This window comes from Equus asinus, chromosome 3, assembly GCF_041296235.1.
Source record: "Equus asinus isolate D_3611 breed Donkey chromosome 3, EquAss-T2T_v2, whole genome shotgun sequence".
In the NCBI taxonomy this organism is placed as follows: Eukaryota; Metazoa; Chordata; class Mammalia; order Perissodactyla; family Equidae; genus Equus; species Equus asinus.
The window spans coordinates 141,537,542-141,560,434 of record NC_091792.1 but is presented as its reverse complement, the minus strand read 5'-3'; the positions used below and the strand labels follow the sequence as shown (position 1 = coordinate 141,560,434).

At 45.1% G+C, this 22,893-nt stretch overlaps 1 protein-coding gene across 1 annotated transcript; it reads left to right on the top strand.

The window, feature by feature from the left end:
- The first annotated feature begins 11,340 nt into the window (after nucleotides 1-11,340).
- Nucleotides 11,341-22,635, top strand: SMIM20 (small integral membrane protein 20). Its single transcript, XM_014855900.3, has 3 exons — nucleotides 11,341-11,592; nucleotides 21,137-21,193; nucleotides 21,961-22,635. Exons 1-3 carry the CDS (start codon nucleotides 11,484-11,486, stop codon nucleotides 21,996-21,998), a joined length of 204 nt encoding a protein of 67 aa, XP_014711386.1. The 5' UTR covers nucleotides 11,341-11,483; the 3' UTR covers nucleotides 21,999-22,635.
- Nucleotides 22,636-22,893: the final 258 nt, after the last annotated feature.

Here is a 22,893-nt window from a genome sequence, read left to right as displayed (position 1 = left end):
GACTTGATGTGTGTTCTTGAACAAACAGGAAACTTGTATGGCAGGACCTGTTAATATGGGACAATGGAGGGAGATGAGGTAGAAGAGAGAGGCAGGGACAAATGATCTAGAACCTTCTAAGGATCTGCTCAGATGTTTGGAGATTATTCTAAGTGATTAGGAAGACTTTGGGGTGTTTTAGCAAGGGGTCATACAATCTGATTTCAATTTCTAAAAGCTAGCCCTGGCTGCTGTGTGGAGAATGATTACGGGGGTGGGTGGTAGGGAGTTGAAGGAACCAAAATATTCAGTAGGACCAATCATCCATGTTAGATAATTTTACCTCTGATACAGTAAGGCCTAGTGACATGCTTGCTTGACCTTACTACACAAGTAGTTGGTATTTTCAATGGATTTCTCCATTGTTTGGCAGAGTTTTGTCATTTCAGACTTTTTAGGTTCTTAAGGCAGTGTTTTTATAAGCTGATCTACCCTTTTATCCTTCTAGGGACTCATGGGTGGACCTGGAGCAAGGAGAATTGACTGTAAACAATTAAGAATGTCAGCTGACCAGGCTGATCAGTGAATGTCTTTGTAATTCCCAAGGTGCATAGAGCTGTATAATTGTGTCCTTGAAGTACTGAAGACACTTGCTCTGTCATGTCCAAGAACATAGCCACCATTTCACGGTGATGTCCTTTGGGAATGGTGCACGCGTGAGCAGGGGATGATCAGCCCTATGAGTGTGGGGGCCACAGGGGAAAGAGGCTAAAACAATCTGTGCCTCCGTTTTTTGCACCAATTGTTGACATTCACATTGAGGAACTGCTATGGTTTGAATGTTTGTGTCCCCCGCAGATTCAAATGTTGAAATCCTAACCCTCAGTGGTGATGGTATTAGGAGATGGGACCTTTGGGATGTGCTTAAGTCATGAGGGTGCAGCCCTCACCAAGGGATTAGTGCCTTGAAAAAAAGAGGCTTCAGAATGATCCTTTGCCCCTTCCACGATGTGAGGACACAGCGAGAGGGTGCAGGCGGTGAACCAGAAAGAGGGCCCATGTCCAACCATGCTGACACCATGATCTTGAACTTCCCAGACTCCAGAACTGTGAGAAATAAATGTCTGTTGTTTATAAACTACCACCCCCCACCCAGGCTGTGGGCTTTTGTTACCGCAGCCTGAACGGACTAACACAGGAACTGAAGCAGTTTTTTTGGACTTTTGGCCCATCGGTGCCGTTACGTTCACAGAAGAACAGATATATAAGAGGTTGTTTAATGTAAAAAATATTGACATTTTATTTGCCATCTCCCTGAATATGAAGTTTCCACTTATTTTAGGTTTAAGTGTCTCCTCCACAGAGAGGGGCTTTGTGCACATACATAGATATTCCCAGGATAAAGGCAGAATCTTCTAAAACTAGGATCTCACTGAGCAGGGAGATGGTGCTTGTTCTTGATGGGAAGTAAATTGAGACTTACTTCTAGCTGGGAAGAAGCAGACGAGAAATTCAGAGTGGTAGGTCCCTGACCTGGGCAGATGAGCTAGAATATGAACTGTAAAGTCCATCACTTATTTTGGCAGACAGAAAATAGGAATTTTGGAGAAGAGTTTCGAATCAGGCACTCAGACCCAATAAATACTCCCATTCCTTGCTGAGCTCCCAAACACTCTGCCCTCCATCCAGCAGGCTACAGAGGATGCTCAGCACTGGACCTCTGGACCATGTGTCAACTGGAGCCACCTGGCTCACTTGATGACAACTCGGTGCCACCCCTCACTTTCCGTTCTGCATTCTTTCTTCTTCTTTCCCTTTTGTTCTTGTGCCCAGCGACACTTCAGTAACACAAACACAGGTTGACTTGAGCACATTTCTTTGGTGCCAAGATTGTGAGATGGCAATGGAAAAGAGAATGAGAAGACAGACTCTTCAATGGGTTCAAAATTCTGGCTCTGCCACCTACCAATTACAGCCATGCATCACTTAATGACGGGGACACGTCCTGAGAAATACATTGTTAGGCAATTTTGTCGTGTGAACATCAGAGAGTGTACTGCAGGGGAACAAAATTTGCCACCCCAAATGTGTCTCTTTAACATGAGGACTATTTTAGGCTGATTATTTTTAAGAAACAAAAGACTCAGAAAGTTTTTCTTGTTACCTCCCTCTTAGCTGCCTAAAAGAAATCAGATTTAAAAAAAAAGCCTGTCTCAGGAAGTGAGCTATCACCTTAGTGTAACATGAACTAGACGGTAGACAGTTTGTTGGGCTCCCCTCTGTGTTCTTCTGTTTCTGTGTGGCCAAATACACACTTGTTTTCCAAACATTTGCTCCTTTCCACCTACCTGTGAATTGCCTTCCTTCCCTTTGAAGTCCTTGACTCTCCCCACCCCAACATCTTTTCTCTTTAGCTGAGGATGGTACTTAAGGTGAGGGCTTCAGCCATTTTGGTAAGTTACTTGGTTTTCCTGGACTTCTCCCCTATATACATGCTATTAAACTTTTGTTTGCTTTTCTCCCTCTAACTAACTGTCTCAGGTCAATTTCATTCTTAAACCAGCCACAAGAACCTAGAGGGTAGAGGAGAATTTCTTCCTCCCCTACAGTACTTACACAAACCTAGATGGTAAAGCCTACTACACACCTAGGCTATACGGTGCTAATCTTATGGGACCACCGTTGTATACACAGTCTGTTGTTGACTGAAATGTCGTTATTCAGCTCATGACTGTATATGGCTTTGGGCAAGGCTGAATCACTCTGTGCCTCGGTTTCCCAATCAGTAAAATGGGGATAATGTCTACCCTGTCAGAGTAGAGACTAGAGGAGATCATGTGTTTGAATAGATGAGATCAAGCACATAGTAGGCACTTAATAAATGTTTGTTATTATTGTGGTTATTATTACTTTGAAAGAATTGAGTTAAATAAGATGTAGTCTCTCATCAGGGGCATAAAATCTAGTATGTGAGATAAAAGACACTTAAATAATTGTTATATAGGCAAAAGGTGACAAACGCTCTAATCAGTATGTGGAAAGAACACCATGAGAGCTGTGGTGGGTTGAAGATAACTGCAAATTCCTTGACACTGCCTCCATTAAGAGCCAGGATCTAGCTGTCCTTTTTACCTCCTCAAAACTGGGCTGGCCCATGACGACAAAATGCAGCTGAAATGACTTTGGGTGCCTTCCAAGGCTAAACCATCAGAAGCCTTGTGGCTTCCTCCTGATTTTCTCAGGATGCTCCCTCTAGGAACCTAGCTGCCACGCTGTGACCTGTCAGCTACAGGTGCCCCATCGACAGCCCCAGCTGAGCATCAACTGTCAGCCATGGGAGTGAGCCGTCTTAGACGGTCCAGTCCAGTTAAGGCCCCGGTTGACTTCAGCTGTGCCAGCACCCAGCCACACCTTGTGATGCAGAAGAATGCCTAGTAAGCCCACAGCATTTCAAGAGATAGTAAATTATTGTTTTAATTTGTAAGCACTAAGTTTTGGGTAGTTACTTATGCAACTGAAAATAATCCAAACAGGAGTTAAGGAGAGAAGAGTCCATTTCAAGTCAAGAGATCATGGAAAGTTTCCTAGAAGAAGTGGGATTTGCGAATGTCCTTGGAGAGGTGGACTGTGACAAGAAGTTCTCTGGAGAAAGTCTTTCTAGAGAGAGGGAAGAGTTAGAGCAAAGACCCAGAGGCAGCAAAGGCAGGCTGCACTTAGCACCTGGCAAATATGAGGCTGCTGGAGTGGAGCGCTGGGAGAAAGGGGCAGAAGGAAGAAGGGGAAGCTGAGGGATTTTTTACGGCCAAATCACGGTGGTTTTGGGAACAGGCTCACTTTGTTGGCAGGAAGGAAAACTCATTCCTGCTCATCTGACCAAAGGGACTTTATGGGAAACAATGGGGCTCTGTGGGTAAGAGGACAGGAATTTATGGGAAGAATGGAAATCATAGAGCAGCTAGACTTCCCAGAAGACACTGGAATTGGAAGGTTGCTCGGGATTCCCCCAATGGCTCCCCATCACATGCACAGTAACACCCTAAGTCCTTGTGGCCTGTGAGGCCCACTGCATGGTGCTCTTGCCCAGCTACCTCGCTGACCTAATTTCCTTTCACTGTCTCTTTCGCTCACTCCTCTCCAGCCATATCAACCTCTTTGCCATTCTTTGAAGAACAAGCACATTATGGTCTCAGCAATTTGCCCATAGGTCCCTCCACTCTCCATCTGGACTGTTTATCTTGCAAATATTCACATGGCTCCCCCTTTCTCTTCATTCAGGTCTCTATCACCTTCTCAGAGACGCCTTCTTTGATGCCTAAGTAAAAATAGTTGCTCCCATACACAGTCCTCTTGCCAGCTCTACTTTTCTTTCCAGCACTTATTACTCTATTCATTCATTTATGGAAGCCCTCTTTAGTTTTTTTTAATCTAGGGTATTCCATCCTCCAGCTTTTTGTTATAATGGATTTTTTTTTTAAATATACTTGAAGTTTTAGGTTCCCGGCAAAGTTGAGTAGCAAGTACAGAGAGTTCCCATATACCCCTGCCCCCATACCTTCACAGCCTCCCCCAGTATCAACATCCCATCCCCCACCAGTGTGGTACATTGGTCACAAACCATGAACCTACATTGACACGTCATTACCATCCAAAGTCCAGAGTTTACATTAGGGCTCACTCTTGGTGTCGTACATTCTGTGGATTTGGACAAATGTATGAGGACAGATATCCATCATTATGGTATCACACAGAGTGTTTTCACTGCCCCAAGAATCCCGTGTGCTCCACCTATTCATGCCTCCCTCTGCCCCACCCCTGGCAACCACTGATCTTTTTACTGTCTCCATAGTTGTGCCGTTTCCAGAGTACCATATAGCTGGAATCATAGAGTATGTAGCCTTTTCACGTTGGCTTCTTTCACTTAGTAATATGCACTTAAGGTTTCTCTATGTCTTTTCATGGCTTGACAGATCGTTTATTTTTAGCACTGAATGATATTGCATTGTCTGGATGTACCACAGCTTATCTGTTCACCTACTGAAGGACGTCTTGGTTGCTTCCAAGTTTTGTTAGCTATGAATAAAGCTGCTATAAACATCCATGTGCAGGTCTTCGAGTGGACACAAGTTTTCAACTCCTTTCAGTAAGTACCAAGGAGTGTGATTGCTGGAGCATATGGTAAGAGTCTGTTTAGTTTTGTAAGAAATTGCCAACTGTTCCTATGTAATGAAAAAAAAATGGGTTTTTTTGGATGAGGAAGATTGACCCTGAGCTAACATCTTTGCCAATCTTTCTCTTTTTGCTTGAGGAAGATTGTCCCTGAGCTAACATCTGTGCCAGTCTTCCTCTATTTTGTATGTGGGATGCCACCACATCATGGCTTGATGAGTGGTGTGTAGGTCTGCACCTGGGATCTGAACCTGCAAAGCCCAGGCCACCAAAGCAGGGCATGTGAACTTAACCACTACGCCACTGGGCTGGCCCCCACACCCATTTTTTTTTATTGAGGTATAATTTACATACAACATTATCTTAGTTTTAGGTGTCCAACATAACGATTCAATATTTGTATATATTGTGAAATGATCATCACTATAAGTCTAGTTAACATCTATCATCATATATAGTTATAGAATTTTTTTTTCTTGAGATGAGAAATTTTTTATGGTGATGAAGTTTGGCCCTGAGCTAACATCTGTTGCCAATATTCCTCTTTTTGCTTGAGGTATATTGGCCTTGAGCTTAACATCTGTGCCAATCTTACTCTATTTTGTATGTGGGATGCCACCACAACATGGCTTGATGAGTGGTATATAGGTCCACACCTGGGATCCAAACCCATGAACCCCTAGCCACCTAAGCAGAGTGTGTGAACTTAACCACTATGCCACTGAGCCAGCCCCAAGATGAGGACTTTAAGATTTACTCTCTTAGCAACTTTCAAATATGTGATACAGTATTATTAACTAGTTGCCATGCAGTACATGACATCCTCATGACATTTATTTTGGATAACTGGAAGTTTGCACCTTTTGACTCCTTTCACCCATTTTGCCCACTCCCCACCCCTACCTCTGGCAACCACCAATCTGTTCTCTATACCTATGAGCCTGGTTTACTTTTTTACCTATTTATATTTACTTCCCTGACTAGAACGTAAGTTTCATGAAGGAGAGATCTTGTCTAATGCTTAGAATAGTGCCCAAAATGGTGGAAAACAATGAATGCAGAAACGAACCCCAGGTAGTCCCAGCGCTCATGGTGTCTCGTTACTTCTCAGCAGCAGGGATTTGTAGATATTCATTTTAATTCTCCTCCATCATTCTCTGCCTCCTGCTATTCCCAGGCAATTCCCTCCCCCTCTGCTTGGCCGAGCTTTTCTCTCACGGCTTCTGCTGACGCATCTCCACGGCTTACTCACAGCTCCCCTCGTGCTGCCACTGCCTGTCCTGTGCATCTGTCCAACTTCTGCTCCTTCTGCCAACCTCCCGACTCTCCCTGGATTTCTAGCTGAAATTCGAGAGGCAGAGAATCTCATTGGGTCAGCCCGTTCCCCATTTAGACAGAGATTTTGGACCTCTGACTGTGTTCTGGGTCCTATGTCCATGCTGATTCAATCAGCTATGGCCACAGGCACAGAGCATGGCAACCTAGCAGCAGAGTACTATTATTTCACTCAGCGGAGGCGCATGGATGCAGCAGTGACCATTAATGACCTGTTGACAAAATGTCCAGGGTGAGTAATTCGTACTTCAGGGAGACATTGAAGCCTTCTGAAAAGAGCAGTGATTGACCAGATCTATGTTTTCAGAAGATAACTTTGGCTTCCCCATGAATGAGGCAGTTTAGTGACAGAAGATGATGGCATGTGTAAGACTGGTTAGAAAGCCATGGCCAGAGAGAGCTGATGAAGACCGAAACCAAGCCAGTGGCAGTGAGAGTGAAGAGGAGGAAGCAAGAGCAAGTGAGTCTCGAACCTGAAGACATCCAGGCTGGACCAGGCACATGTGGAGTTCAGCAGAAAGGCTGGGTCTAGACACCCAGCTCTGGAAGTCATAAAGATATTATTTCAAACTGGGCGGTGCACAGTGTAGTAACAGATAAGGCAACACAGACATTTGGGGAACTCTCCTAGGTGTAAAGAGCTGATCAATAAAGAAAAACCTGACAAATGATCTAAATAGGAAATATTTACACAGATGAGTAGGCACTCAGAGTCACAGTGCCCGATAAAAACAGGGAAGCATATCCCCTACTCACTCTCATAGTCTCAAAAGCACAGGTCCAGAGGATCCTGCATTAGGTCCCACTCTCTTCCAAGCCCCAAACTTCCAGTCTGACTGTTTTCCCGCAGAAAGTAATGATACTTCTTGGGAATCCACAACAGTCTAAAAATACATCAGCTGGGCTGCACTGCCATAATTAGTGGAGCTGCTGTCCCAGGAAACCCTCATCACCATTTTGCTTAGATCAGAGAGCGGATTAACTTTGATGTCTGTCTGAACCCCGTGCGAGACACCACTGGTGGTCTGCTCCCTGCAAGAGTTCAATCTTCACATCCAAGGGAAGAAGGAGAAAGGAACGGATAGCAGCCCGAACCAATTTTTTTTCATAGTGATTGAGATGAAAATATGTACCCTAGGACTCCTGACACATTTGATTTGCATGCTGTCTCCCTACCTCCCTTGAGCTCTCTCTCTCTTTGCACAAATACCTTCTTCCCCCAGACCCAAACCTCCTTCGGCTTTCACAAACATTGGCACAGCTATGAAGCCCCAAGCCCTTTGTCTATGCCACGTGTTGAAGGTAATTTTTGAAATTTCTGATTCTATTGGGGCTCCTGGTGGTATGCAACGAAAATGAACTCTAAAGTCCCAAGGGAGTTTACTGGAAGCATGTGGGGTGGCCTGAAGAATCCAATGAACAATCGAGAATCAGACTGTAAGGGGAAACAATGAGGACAGCTCCAGGATTACAGGCAAATGGGAGATCTGCAATAATCTCATCAGAATGTTGGCAGTGGAAAAAATCCACTGCAACAGTGCTGTCTGTCCTCGTGCACCATCCTCACGATTCTCATTTCGGAAAGCAAGAGAACAATTGGACCAGGTTAGAGTTGTGCTCACAGTCAGACAACATGAGCTCAGTGACTTTTCAAAGCAGTCTAGATAGGTGGGAAGAGCAGGTCTTGCCTGGATTTGAATCCAGGCTCTGCCACTTACTAGCCATGTGACCTTGAGCTAGTCATTCTTGCTATGCCCCAGCTTCCCCATCTGCAAACGGGGACACCTATCCATGGGGGTTGGTGAGGGCTAATGGGTAAACCTGTGATGGTGACGGGCACAGGGGGAGTGTTCTGCAACCTTGGTATTAGCATTGATAGGCATGCACAGGGCCCCGGGATTTACAGTCAACCAAGAACGCCAAGACGAGAGGTCATTCTCCGAAAGGAAATAGGAGCTATTATTAGGGGAGGCTGAGTAGCCAAAAAGCAATTACTATCCACCCCCAAATCTTATCCCTCCAGCAGACTGTAGATGCCATGAGGACAACAGACTGTGCTGTTAATTTACTGCTGCATCCACCAGCACCTGTGAACCTCTGAATACACAAATGTTGCCTGCTTCCTCTTTGTGTTCCCAATCAACCAGTACAGTGCTTCGCCTGGAGCAGGCACACAGGAAGTATTTGCTGATTGAATTTATAGGTCAGCGGGATTCTCAGAAATGGGGAGAATACCGGGATCAAAGAGATGAACTTACATTTGGTAGGACTTGGTGGCAAGCAAGTGATAAGTAACTAGTTTTTGGCGTGATGATGCTAATAAGCTATATGAATGTCATAGATGGATTATGCCATTTGTGTAGATTATTGTTATTTGTATAGCTTGTAGCCTGGCTGCTGGTGAGACTAAAACCTTTAGATCAGCATGAGGAGACAGAGAAACCACCAGTTACTTGCCACATGACCTTGGAGAGGGGGGTGGCTCATCTGTCCCACACTGTTCCTGTCCCTGCCTTGGAGGCACTGCTGGCACCTCACTAGGGTGTCCCGGCACACTCCATACTGGGTAGTATGTGGGTAGGGCTCAGCCAGCCATTCTGCCAAGTTTGCTCATGGAGACGGCAAGGTGTCACAGAGGAGTGTGTCAGATTAGGAATCATGAGAGCTAAACCCCGGTCCTGGTTCAGCCAATGGTGTGTGACCCTAAGAAAGTTCAGGTCTCTGGCTCTCAGTGACCAGGTCTATAAAATGGGGCCATCCTTGACTTGCAGCTCACAGAGGTGTTAACCAAATGAAATTACACCCATGGTGATTCCACCTGGAATTCAACCTGTTGTAAAAGACAAAACCCAACTCAAACTGGCTTCCATGAAGAGGGGACTTTATTGGCTCATGTTCCTGAGAAGTCCAAGGGTAGGTGCTGTTTCAGATATAGCTGGTTTCAGGGGCTCAAGTGTAATGTCAGCATGTGATTTCTCTCCATCTCTGAGCTCTCCTTCTGCTATACTGTCCTCACCCTCAGTCTCTAAATGCTGGTCCCCAGCAGCTCCAGAGTCTCATCAGGTTCAAATCCAGCATTTCACAGCTGGCATACACTAAGCTTGGCTCGACGTGGATCATGTGGCCAGGAGGATGATCAGGCCTGGGTCCTATGCCGATCAGTCCCTGTGGCGAGGGAGCTTGGTCAGACTTGGTTATATGCTTAACTCTCAGAGCTGGGAAAAAAGTAAGGATTGGGGTTAGGGGACAAGCCCCAGCTTACCTCATGGACTGAGAATGGGAGAGCAGTGGTGTGCCAAAAGATATTCGGAGTACTATTAACAGAAGGAGAAGTGGTCATTGGGTTGCAAAAAATGGCAAATGTGCACGACACCTGGGAATTTTCTATCACGTGATATAAAGCGTGCATCACAGCTTCCCTCTTTGCTCTGAAGTCTTCTGTCCTTACCCTAACAAGCTCCTGTAGGCACCTGAGGAGCAGCTGCCTCACCCTGCAGTCGTCTGTCTTCGTCTCTGAACTGCCGCAGCCCGCAGGACCGTATCACTCATCCGCAACAGGCTGCAGTCAGGCCATTAGTTATCTTTTTATGTACATGTCCTGTCTCTTCAGCCACGTGGCAGGATCCTGGAGAGCAAGGGTCACGTCTTATTTATCTTTGTGTCCCCAGTAGTACTTTTCCTGGTGTTTGGGGAACAGCAGATAGTCTATAAATCTGCCGACAAATTGAACACCTGATTTATATTCTTGTGGAACCACAGAACTTGATTCAACTACAAAACTACAAAGAAAGAGGAAACCTGTGCTCTCCACACCATTTCTGAAAGATCATAGATCTTTTCTGGGCTAAATAATGCTGCTAGGGTGAAGATAAATATCCTCTTTGCTCCCTAGCCCCTAGCTGCTGGTATCATTCTTATTTATAAAGGATTGAGTGAAGGCCCAAGGAATCTTAGTCTCAGCTGCCCAGTATCCCTAGGCAGGTCATATGTGGGCACAGCCCACCTGGGAGGATGGAGGATGGCAATCACAGGGAGAGAAAGCAGATGTCTGCTCTCAGTGGCCCCCAGCCCAGGCAGAAGTCAGAGCCCCAAGGTCCCATCAGTGGGCCTGGCCACTGGCTCTCTGCCCTGGGCTGATCCCTATTTACTCCGCATCTCATTCGTAAACCTGACATCCAGTAAAAGCAACAGGGAGAGAGGAAGGGATGGAAAAATAGGGTCAGAAAAGATTACTTGTAGCTTGGATGTTGCAACAACATTCCTCTCAGGCCAGTCTTGGACCAGAAGCAGGCCCTGTGGCTCCGGTCTCAAAATCCCCCTGCAGGCCATCCTGGGTCAGGCGATTTGTCCCTTTTTCTCTAACACCCTCAGACTGCCCCCAAAGAGGTCAAGTGACTTGTTCAAAGCCGCGCAGCCAGGCCGGGGCTCCCTCACCTGTCAAGTGGACCGACTGATAGGAGGATTAACTCAGCGAGTCCCAGAGAGCATCGGCTCACGGCAATAAGGCAGAGCCCCAAGTCGCTAAAATCAGATCAATGGGGGAAGAACGAGAAAGTGTAGCTGGTAAAGGAGGGAGTGGTAAAGGAGTTCTGGAGGGTGGTGGGCAGAGCGGCTGAGGAAGGAACCAGGCTGAGGTCAGGGCAGGGCACAGAATAGGGCGCGCGGAAGCCAGCGCAAGAAAAGCTCCGCTGCCAACCCGCCGCTTAAGCTGGGCCATTGCAGCGCGCTCAACGAGAGGTCGGGGAAGGCGGGGCGCGGTGGCCCATAGGCTCCGCCCCTCCCCGCCCCAGCCACACCCACTCCCGCGGCCCCGCCTCTGGCTCCACCCCTTCCCTAACCCCGCCCAGCCTGGGTCCCCGCCCAGCCTCTTAGCCCCGCCCCCAAGGCCCGGAAGCGAAAGGCGCTCCGCCTCTTCCGAGCCGGGTCACGGCCGGGGCGGCTGGGGCCGGGCTTGTGAGATCTTGGGGCGCGCGGCGGCTCAACGCAGACCCCGGCCCGGCGCCATGTCCGGGAACCTGCGCACCGCGCTCATTTTCGGCGGTTTCATCTCCTTAATCGGCGCCGCCTTCTACCCCATCTACTTCCGGCCCCTAATGCGGCTGGAGGAGTACCGTGAGTGACCTCTGACCCTGCGCGGTGGCCTGACCCCAGTAACTTTCCCCCTCCCGGGTCATCTCCACGGCGGGCGGTGGAAAGAGCTTGGTTCCCCGGGCAGACCCGAGTTCAAATCCTGCTCTGTGCAGCATTGTGACCCTGGACGAGTGACTCAACCTCTCGGATCCTCAACATCCCTATCTATAATATTTATTTCTACAATACCTGAAATAAAACTGCCAGGCCTCCTGTGACACGCAAAGGTGGTAATGAAAGCAGTCTTCACATAATAGGTCGACATTAAATACTAATTCATACTCATAGTTCCCGTTCACTGAACGTTATTATGTGTCAGGTTAGGATACATTGGGTGGTTTCATTTGCACATCCTCTCTCTTTGAGGTAGGTTTTATTACCTATTTTACAGTTGGGGAAACTGAGGCTCAGAGAGGTTGTATGACATGCTCAAGGTCACACAGCTAGTAAGTGGCAAGGCAGATATTCCAACCCAGGCCTCTTTCCAGAGCTTATGCCACACGCTGGTGCTGTGAATGGTGGTCTTGCAGGGAGGCAGATGGAACCCTAATCATCCTGAGCTTGAAGGTGTTTTATTGCACTTCATTTCCAGTCCCAGAGATGCCTTCCAGCGGAAATGTTTCAAACCTAAACTGTTAACCTGGATTTTTGAGTTTTTCCTCTCCTTTCTCGTCACGCCTTTTTTCAGATTCTGCTGTCTTCCTTCATTTTAGCTGGTTGCTCACATGACGATGGCAAATATCCTGGGAGCAATTTTCCTCCTTAATCATTCAAGTCCTATCATTCTAAAAGCCAAACTCTCGTTCCTTGAGACCTATACCTCAGCGAGGATTAGCACTTTGATACATCTGAAACCATCTGTCAGAGAGAAAATATTAGGCATTAGAGGCTCATTTTGTTCTCCAGGAAACCTGAATCATCTTGAAGCTGGAGGAGGGCCAACCCTGCCCCTTGAGAATATCAGTGGAGGCTGAGAGCTTGGCGGTTTGAAGGCAAAAGCCCCGTGTAAATGCTCTGCCCATTACAAACGCTACAACCTGTGGTTTCTGGAGGCAGGACAATTTAAATACTCAAATTGCCTTGTGGCTTCTTTTTAGCAGCCGGGATTGAAATGGCCTCTGTGCGTTCTGCCTTCCAGCCTGTCCCGGTGCACCGAGCGTCGTCGTAGATGTGGGGCTCTGTGAAGCCCTGCCTAATCTATTTCCACCGTCTTTCCCTGCCCCAGGCTATTTTATTACAGATTCCAGAGTTGAACTTGGGACAAGGGGGTCTGCTTTGGATCCCACCAGAATAGTTTCAGTTATGAAGACTAGAGCAGTGGCTGTCAACTGGGCATGGTTTTGTCTCCTAGGGGATATTTGGTTCTATCTGGGGACATTCTTGGTGGTCACACTGGAGGGGTAGGGTGGTGTGAATGTGCTGCTGGCATGTAGTGGATAGAGGCCAGGGATGCTACTCAACTTTCTGCAACGCACGGGACAGCCCCCCTATGACAGAATTACCCAGCCCCAAATGAGAATGGTGCCAAGGTTCAGAAACCCTGTTCTAGGTCAGGTGGTCAAGGCGTGGGTTTGTGCCGTGTATCCCAGGAATCTTATAGGGATAGTCTAGCATCTGCGGTGGTCTGAGTTGCTTGAGACGGACAAATCGGGCCTTTCAGGTGAACATTTAGTGAGTGTGGCTACAATATCTGCATTTTTAGCTAGAAGCCTGTCTATGCCTGCCCACTTTTCGCATTCGATTTTGATTAATTTGGCCACTCATATCTGAGAGTCATAGCTGATTCTTTAAACAGGTAAATAATACTAGACAGCTAATATTTATTGAAAGTTTATTATGTGTCTGGCACTCTTCTAAACACTTCTTACATATTAACCCACTTAGTTCTCATAACATCCCTTGTGGTCGCTGCCATGTGATCGTCACTCTCATTTTATAGGGGACAAACCGAGGTATACAACAGTTAAGTGATTTGTACAAAGCTCACAGCCGGTGAGTCAGAGATCCGGATTTGAACCGGTGTCCTCGATCGCTACACCACGGCACTTGTACTGCCTCTCTAAGGGCCTGAGGAAAGGGAGTAAGGCAGATGAGAGTCTAAATGCCGTACCAGGTGAGGGCCTTTAGATAAGTTACTTAACCTCTCTGAGCCTGGCCTGGTTCCTCATCTGTAACAGTGAAGTTTATAGGACTGAACTTACAGGTTTTTGGGGTCTTAAATAAGATAACCAGTGTGGAAACACCTAGTATATGGTCTGATGTGAGCTTCCCTTAAAAACAAGGAGCCACGAGTGCAGGGGAGTGAGACTAGGAGATTTAAGCAGGTGGACAGACCCAGGGCTGGCTGGCTGGCAGGAAAGGGGTCTAGGCAGGTGAGGCGTTTGTGACCTGGCCGTGGGAACCTGCTGTGAGGGCGGAGCTTCAATTCATTTCAGCGCTTTCAACTAGCATTTATTTAGTTTCTTTTTTCATGCTTTTAAAACCTGGATTTTAGCAGTTACTAGGTACCTGGCACTGTGTTAGGTGTCAGGTGTCCATGACTGAACAAGACAGCACTTCTCTCCATGTCTCTACACGCTCGTCCAAATATCGCCTCCCCCCCCCCCGCCCCCCTCTCCCCCCTCCCCCGACTACGTGGACTCTGGGCTGGTCTCCCTGTTTCCACCAGACCCCAGGTGCACCCATTCTCCACCCAGCAGCCACAGTGGTCTTTCTGGTTACTTTTTTTTGCTGATCTCTACCTTATTTGCATTTGTGGTAAAAAAAAAAATGTGGTTTTGATTCTTTTGTATTGGTCAAGATTTGTTTTGTGGCTTAATACACAGATCAGTTTTTGCAAATATTCCCTGTGTTCTTGGAATGTGTATATTTTCTCCTTGTTGGGTTCAGAGTTCTGTATATGTTCCACATCAAGCTTCTTAATTCTATTACTTAGGTATCTTGAGGCCATGTTATTAGGTGCACACAATCTAGAATATTCTGGAGAATTTTTTCCAGTTATCATTATACAGGGGTCCTCTTTATCCTTAATATTCCTCCCCAACTCTATTTTATCTGATATTATAGTTACCAGCTTTCTTTTGGTTAGTATTTTCCTGGTATATCTGTCCTCTTATATTCAGCTTTTATTTGGACTTATGTGATAGTCTCATTGCCAGCCTCAACTGGATTCTTAAATCCAACCTGATAATGTCTTTGATCTGTTGGATTGAGTTTATTTTCATTTATTATGTTTACTGGTATATTTGCATTTATTTCTCCCCATCTCATTTTGTGTTTTTAATTTATTCTTCTATTTCTGTGCTTCCTTTTCTTTCTCCTTTTCCTTCTGCTAGGTTGAAAGTTTTATGTTTTATTTTTATTCTTTTGTGATTCCTGTTTAGTTAGCCAATATCTTTATCCTCCTAGGAACAATACAAGGACCTTAGAGTGCCTCAGCCCCGTCCCACACATGTATTATTTCAGTCCTACCTTGTGTTTTTTCTCCCCAGTTAGTGCCATCAGTGTTTCCTGCAGTCACTGATTATTTCTCTTTACCCACATTCTTTAATTACCAATCCTTCTTGTGTCTCTTTCCTTTCTAGTTACAATTTTCTTCCTTCTAAAATACATCTGTTGATATATATTTGAGGAGAATTTGTAACTGGGAAACTCCATGCTTGTTTGTCAGAAAGTGTATAGTACTCCAGGTCTTCTGCTGTGGCTATTGAAAAGTCTGCTGTCATTTGTCTTCAGGTTGGGTTCCCTCACTTGCTTGATTAAAATACTTCAGTACCCTCTGCTGAGCTCACAGTCCAGCCGGTGGGGGATCATTGAAACATTTTGATCAGGACAGCCGGGTGAGCAGATTCACTCTTTACAGGCGTCACTCTGACGGTATGTGAAGGAGGGGCTGGAGGGACCAAGGCTGGAGGCAAGGCAGCGAGGTAAAGGAAGGCTGTACTTCCTGTGGTCACAGGAGAGCAGGGAGAGGTGACTGTGGCCTGAACCAGAGTGGTGATTCTGGGACTGGGGAGGAGTACTGAGTTTGAGCCACGTTTAAGGGGTAAATCCTGAGGAGAGGCTGCAGTCACAAGCCTGTGAAGATACATCTTCGTGAAAAGGGGTGTGGTCAGCAGGGTTAGGCCGCGTGGAGGCAGTAAGAAAGATGGGATCTGAAAATGTCCATTGGATTTAGCAAAACGAAGGTAAAACTCATTGGTTATTTTGTTAAGAATGCTTTCACAGGTTTGGTAATAAGCAGAAAGCAGATTACACTGGATTGAAGAGTAAATAGTGTATTAAATTGACTATTTAAAGATGTGTGGCTGTATGGAGAGGAGAATGACAAAGTATATTTGCACCAGGTCTTGGGGTCTACGGAGAGTTTTGTTTTAGTTTTGGCTGGGAGAGATGGGGGAGCCAAGGGAGTCTCTGCACAGAGAGAGAGGCTGGAGAGGGAAGACCATCCCTAGAGTGGGAGGTGGCCTGGGGTCTTGAGATCAGATGGAGGAGGGGGCCTTGGAACCAAGTAAGGACATCTCCGCCTCCAGCCCAGGAGGAAGGGCAGGTGTGGATGCAGCCAAACGTGGGTTTGATGTTGGGAAGTTGTGTGCGCTTCCAAGTGATGCCTCTTGTTCTGTGTGTGGTGCAGGAGGGCAGGTTATCTGTAAGTGCGAGGCACAACCCCCCGCCATTCTCTCCCTCCTTGAAACACTCCCTTCCCTGGGTTTCTGTGACCGCCCCCGCTCGGTCCTCCTGGCTTCGCTCTTTGGCTCCTGCCTTTCAGCCACTCCTTAGCCTCTTGTTGGGTCGTCCTCCTCTGACCATCCCTCATACATATGTATTCCCCAGGATTCTGGGCATATTGAAGAAAAGCCCATAGTTCTCGGAAGGGCAGGGCAGATGCCCAGTGAGAAGTGGAGCCAGTGGCTGGCAGGGGAGGAGCCCAGGCCATGTAGGGCCTACACATCAAGTCAGGGTGGGACCATCAGCCTGACCGATGCTGGCCAGCCTGGCTGTGGGGAGTGTGGGGACAGGTATGATCCAGGGTCTCTGCTGGAATCAGCCTTGAGGCAGCAGAAAAGAGGAGGAAGCCTGCTGAGGTGAAGTAAAACCGAGGAGATCTTCCCTGATTTAATAGCAGGCAAGCCACTATCACAAGACTGCCTATTGGATTTCCTGTTGACATTCAGTGTTATCTCCAGTTTCTTCACTGACTCATGCAGACCTTACTAAGTGTTCCATGGAGCACAAGGTCATTCTACCCGTGATACCTCAAGTACAGAAATGAGCCCTGGGGACACGGCAGTTGGCTTTGGCCCTCAGCAGTCCCAGACCAGAAATATGGGGACAGTTCTGCTGTGCTTCTGGAGGGAATCCCAGACGTTGCTTTTTAGCTTTCATCCTGTTGGCACAGTGTGCTTTGAAGAGCCCACGTTGAGGGGAGAGTACAGATGCTGTAACTCAAAGCCTGATGTGTCTCCGTTTCCTACAACTAGACTGTGATCCTGAATGTGCCTTTTAAAGATAATGTGCATTTTATACCAACCTGTGAAATGAGATAGAATAAGACCGTTTTCTGTGATCCTGTTCGTTTTTAACTTTAATTAGGTGTACAGAAGCATAAAATCATAGAGTCTTGCCCGAAACCCTGTGCTCATTCAGTTTCCTCATTTAGGTGACTTGTCCAAGGTCACTTAGCACATTAATTGCTACATGGACACTAGACCCTGACTCCCCAACCTTGTCTGCTGCTTACTGATGCCCTGTCTCACATGCCGTTTACACAGGGAGGAGTATTTACGAGCAAAGTGAAAGGCTACATGGATGAGCTGTGAGGAGACCACAGTTCTTGAAGTCAGAACAGGGTTATAAGGAATCACTTGATGCGGAAATAATTCTTACCTTGGAAGGGCATTTTCCCTATTACATGCCAGGGGCTTAGAATATGCTTTTTATTCCTTTCACTGTGGAGTCGAATGACCTGCACAGACAGACTAAAGCCAGCGTCACAAAGCTCCCTGGATTCACCCAGACTCTCTGGTGAGGAAACAAAAGTGTTTACAGTGTTGGGAGGATCCAGTGCTTGCAGTGGCTGCTTGGTCCCCCTCAGCCGCTGGTTCACACTCGCCACGAGGGCATAGCTAGTTCTGGGTCAGCCAGCTCACATCTAGATGATGCACGTGTCTTGGCAACAGCAGCAAATCAGAGCACTGGAAAAGTATTTTTTAAATTTTATGTCTGCTATTTTAAAAAAGATACTTTGAAGTAATCATCATGGAAGAATCACAGTGTTGTTGGACGTCATACCTGTTTTGCAGTTGTGCATTTTTCTTATCAAAAAAAACAAACAAAACCCAACTGAAAAGACCTGAGAATAGTACAATAAATCCCTGTTTATCCTTCACCTAGATTTACCAGTTGCTAACATTTTGCCACGTTTGCTTCCCCCCTATATAGTATATATTATATATCTATCTATATATACATATATAGACACACATATACACATAGAAAATTATGTGTGTATAATTATGACTGTTGTTTTGCTAAACCATTCGAGAGTAAGTTGAAGACATTGTGAGCTTTCATTCCTAAACACTTCAGCGTGTATTTCCTAAGAACAAGGACATTCTCTTACATAATTGCAATACAGTTACCCAGTCCAGGAAATTTCATGTTGATACAATGCTATTATCCACTATACAGTCTCAATTCAAATGTTGCCATTTGTCCAATTCAGGTTGTGAGTTGCTTTCATTTTCCCTGTTCCTTGGCAAGAGGAGATGGGGCTGGGGTCCTGAGGTTGTACTGGCACTGGGTAGGGCTCTGTTCTGCACCTGCTTTTCGGTTTCTGTGTGCTAGTCCTCTGCTAGAGCGCCCTCCACTAGTCACTTAAGAGACTGCTGAGGGGTCTGGCACTTGGGTTTACTCTGTTCCTTTGTTGTGAATGTTAAAGTAACAAGTCACGCAGTACATTTAGTTCACCGTACATTTAACATAAAGATATATTTTCATTTTCAAAGACTTAACAATTATTAGGTGGATTCTTTACCTACCATGCAAGAATCAGCCGTCTGCATGCATTCCCAGTTTTAATGATATACCTCGGCCCTTTGACTAGAGATTATGATCCTCAATTAAAACTGCAAATCAGACACTGCCTTAGCACCAGGGGGCAGAGTCGGGCTTGCTGAGACTCGGGAGTACGGACTTTTCTAACCTGAATTGCAAAGCTCCAGGCCCAGTGTTGCAGATTTGCATTTTAATCATTTCTCTCCCGATAGAAACATGCTCGCTACTGAAAAGTCAGCAATTAGCTTATCCTGATTTGTTCACTTAGTTAAAACCCTGACTTCTGTGTTGCCCTTTTCCTGAGGTTTATAGACATTAGCTGTTTCTCTGATGATGGCAAAATAGAAACCTACTGTCAACCTCATCAAGATGTACTTGCTAAATCCTGAGGGACCAGTTTGTTTTCCTTTTAGCATATTCCGAATTCACAAATCAAGTGTCTTTGTGTCATATCATGAATTTAGATAAGACTGCTTTGGCCTTAGAGTATTTATAAAACATTAATGGATTAAAGAACCAGGGGATGTAGATAGGATGCTAATACAGGAAGGTAGGAACTGGTTCAGCAAACTGGTTTAAATTGCCTATCCGAGCCAAAAAAAAAAAAAGGTGGTTGCATAAGGACAAGAATTATAAAGAGATTGTGGTCTATTTAAAATAAATCCTCAGCCTGTCTCCAACCTCATTAGCAATTAGCAAGAAAGTGTGGAGACAGGGATTCCTTTCTCTTCCCTTGGTTCTCCATTGCATTGTAGGAGGTTAGAGCACAATTAGGCAGTCTGTCCTTGCCACCAGAAGTCCACTTCCTTTGATGCTTGGCGATCTCCCAGCTTCTTTGGCTTTGCAGTACCTGCCTCGTGGAGAACGTGTTCTGTACACCAGGATGTCTGGTTTTCTTAAATCTGTAGGTCGAGAATCCTTTCTGGCAATCAATTATTTCTTAAAAGCTCATTTCTTCCGTCTTCCATAGTACTGGAGACTGGACATTTTAGGTGTAGAAAATTGTATCTATTTTTGTCCCTGACACGATCGATGACAGTGTAGTCTTTTGCTAGTTGGCATTTTCTAAGAGCATGTTTGAAACACATCCTTACTTTGAGACTTACATGTTGACGGTGTGGTAGGGCTCAATCCTACAAGAGTTTAATGTTTCAGGAAATGAGCTCACCTTTTGTGTTGAGTTATTTTAGAAAGTCTGACACCTTAAAGGCTCCATTATCATCCCCTCTGGATGGAAGAAGTCTTTTGGCAGATCTCGGCCCAGAGGGTCTTGGTTGCCGTTCACCTGCTAATTTTCAGAGAGGCCTGATAAAACCATCACACCGTTGTCTATAATGGGTGTCATTATGCTATGCCTTCTCTCCGTCTTTCTTAGAATTGGATATCAAGATTCACATAATCCCTATTGCCCAGGGTTTTATTTGCCAAAGCAAAACTTAGCATTGATAGAACTATCAGGTAAATCACTTAGGATTGACTCTGTCACATCGCTGGAGAAGCAAGTTCAATGAATATTTGATTTGGCAAAACCCTGTTTCTTGTACCTTTATGTTTGTGTAACTTTATGGGAATCCAGAGGCCAGAATAAAGAAAACGGCCTAATATTAAATAAGAGCTAAATGTAGATTTAAAGAAACGGTGTCAACCTGATTAAAACAAAGTTCTGATTGCAACATTTAATTACTATAATTTAGTAGTAAACATCCTTTGGCTCCAAGTCTTTCTCCTGAAAAGCTACCATTTGTTTGTCAAGATACTTAAAATAATAAGTCTTTGTTTTCACAGACCTTGGGTTTATTCTAAACCACTTAGAAAGATGTGTCAGAGTGCTTGAAGCCCACAGACATAAAATGCCCAATTTCTCTTGGCCCTTGCCTGTTGGACATCTCCAAAGAGATCGGCCAAGCTGCTGTAGCTAAAATGCACTTACTAATTGGCACAGCACCTGCAATCAATTAGGGAAGCTTCAATTATCCAAAGCAAAGCCACCCACCCAAAGATTAATTTTCTGCTCTATTTCCTATCAAAAACATAGCATATTTAGCTCTAGGTCTGGTCCTTCAATGGAGTGCATTTGAGACGTGTAAACTACATCATTTTCTTGTTAATTGTACTTGTTCCTTCATTTCAGCAGCCTTCCCCTCATAATATCACGCCCACCAGTTCTTTCAGAATTGTTCTTTTTCTCTTGTTTTGTTGCCTTTCCAAAATGCTGAGATCACCGAGAAAAGATGCTAGTTGGGAGCTTTTCTTTTGAAGTATGGCTTGCTTGCTTTTATTGAGAATACCAGATCTTTTTGCTTTATAGGATCCAACTTCCATAACCTAAAAGCTTTGAGTAATGGCGTCTCTGAATATAACAGCACTTGTATATATTGTTTTCTGATTGACCCATGTAAATACAGAGATTTCCACCACAACTACCCCTTCCTCCTTTCTAAAGAGTAATTTTCCCCATTGTGTTTCTCAGAGAAGGAACAAGCCATAAATCGAGCTGGTATTGTTCAAGAAGACGTGCAGCCACCAGGTAAATTTAAAAAGCAAAACAAAATCTCGTTTGTCCTGTTGCGTTGTATGAGGCGTGTGTATGTGCTTTGCAGTGGGAGAAATCTTTTTAGCTTAGAGACTGGATTGTGATTGTGCTATTTATTTCATAGCAGTTGCCATTTTATAGGTGCCACCCCAAGACTTCATTTTAATATTTCACCCCAGAATACTTTTTGCAAGTTTGCACGTTCCTCTTTTGCATTTGATAAGTGGGCATAAAAACGTAACAAGTGTGCAATTAAATATGAAGTGTGAATAGCTGTTTTGCAGACTTATTTACCAAGCACCTGTTTAAACACTACCCTCATGGGAAAATACTGTTTACTTGTGAGCTATTTTAATTGATGTAGGATTCTGCTTTATACAAAAGCTCAAAAGTTCCGTTTATGGCTGAATGGTTAGTTACTTTAAGATGATCCAAGTTGGCTGAGAATGAGAGGTTTCCAGCTTATTAACCAAAACTCTTGTAATCTGTGGCAACATTCTTCTTTCTTTCTTTCTTTATTAACTAGGCCAGATACATATCTTCCTGTTGTGGGGTAGTTTCTGAGCCACTTAAAAGTCTCTCACGGCTGCCGTGGCTTCCCAGCTGCTCCATCCCAGGGTTCCGGCAGCTTGCTCACACTGTCTCAAATGGGGTGCAAATTGCCCAACTCAATTCTGACGTCATTTTGTTTTTGGGGGGTTGAGGGGAGTGGTTGGAAGTTTCAAAACGAATCCTCTTTCTATTCATGTTTCTTTCTGTAGGGTTAAAAGTGTGGTCCGATCCATTCGGCAGGAAATGAGGAGGCTGTGCCCACTCTGATGGTGAAAGTGGACATCTTCATGCTTTCCATCCTGCAGATAGCACAGTCAGTCACCTCCCTATAGAACAGTGGCTGCAGAAGAAAACTCTGTAATGCCACAAATAAGAGTGCTGTGCACAGGATTAACATTGCCCTTCTCAAGGATCAAAAGAACCCTGGAACAAATCACACCATTAGGAAGGTTTTCATGATTCAGTTTACTTTCTAAAAATGAAGCTGTCAGCCAGCTGTGTTTGGAAGCGATCTACTTGTTATTCAGTCTCTACCACTCACCCAGCCACGCTGCAATATGAATACAAGCGACCAGTAGACTTGGGAAGACCCTAGTCTGTTTCGCCATCTTCCAGCTAGGAAATTTCAGGGAAAAACCACCATGCGGAGCAGCGTCACAGGGCTCTTTGAAAATGTTAAAGTTGATAAATCTCTTTGAGGACAAGGCACACTGTACTCTTTAAGAATAAACATTTCAGCCTAACAATCTCATTGAAGGTTGCTGCATATTGGAAAATAAATATGAAGCAAGTCAAATTAAGGGTCTGCATGCATAATAGAAATCAATGTTGAATTAACAGAAGTGAAAATGTGTAAATTAAAATGACTTATTTTTACCTCACAATGGTGTAAGTTTTTTTGTAAATCCTTTTTTATAAATTCCTCAAATTATACCAAGAAGTATTATTTGCCCTGACTATATTTGACTAGATATTTGACTGTGTGGTGTTTGTCAGTTTGGACACAAGTAAACATTTTAAAGGTAAATAGCAAATTTGTTGAGACAAATATTGATTGAATGCGATTCTCTACAGGTACCTCCCCAGGTGCTGAAAGATGAGCGTAAGAACACTTCTTTCCCTTACTAGATTATATGCTTTCG

What these genes read in the sequence shown, in the direction of transcription:
- SMIM20 (XM_014855900.3), top strand. Translation starts at nt 11,484, where the DNA reads ATGTCCGGGAACCTGCGCACCGCGCTCATTTTCGGCGGTTTCATCTCC. An exon ending in AATGCGGCTGGAGGAGTACC is followed by an intron (nt 11,593 to 21,136) that starts GTGAGTGACCTC and finishes TGTGTTTCTCAG; the next exon opens with AGAAGGAACAAGCCATAAAT. An exon ending in AGAAGACGTGCAGCCACCAG is followed by an intron (nt 21,194 to 21,960) that starts GTAAATTTAAAA and finishes TTCTTTCTGTAG; the next exon opens with GGTTAAAAGTGTGGTCCGAT.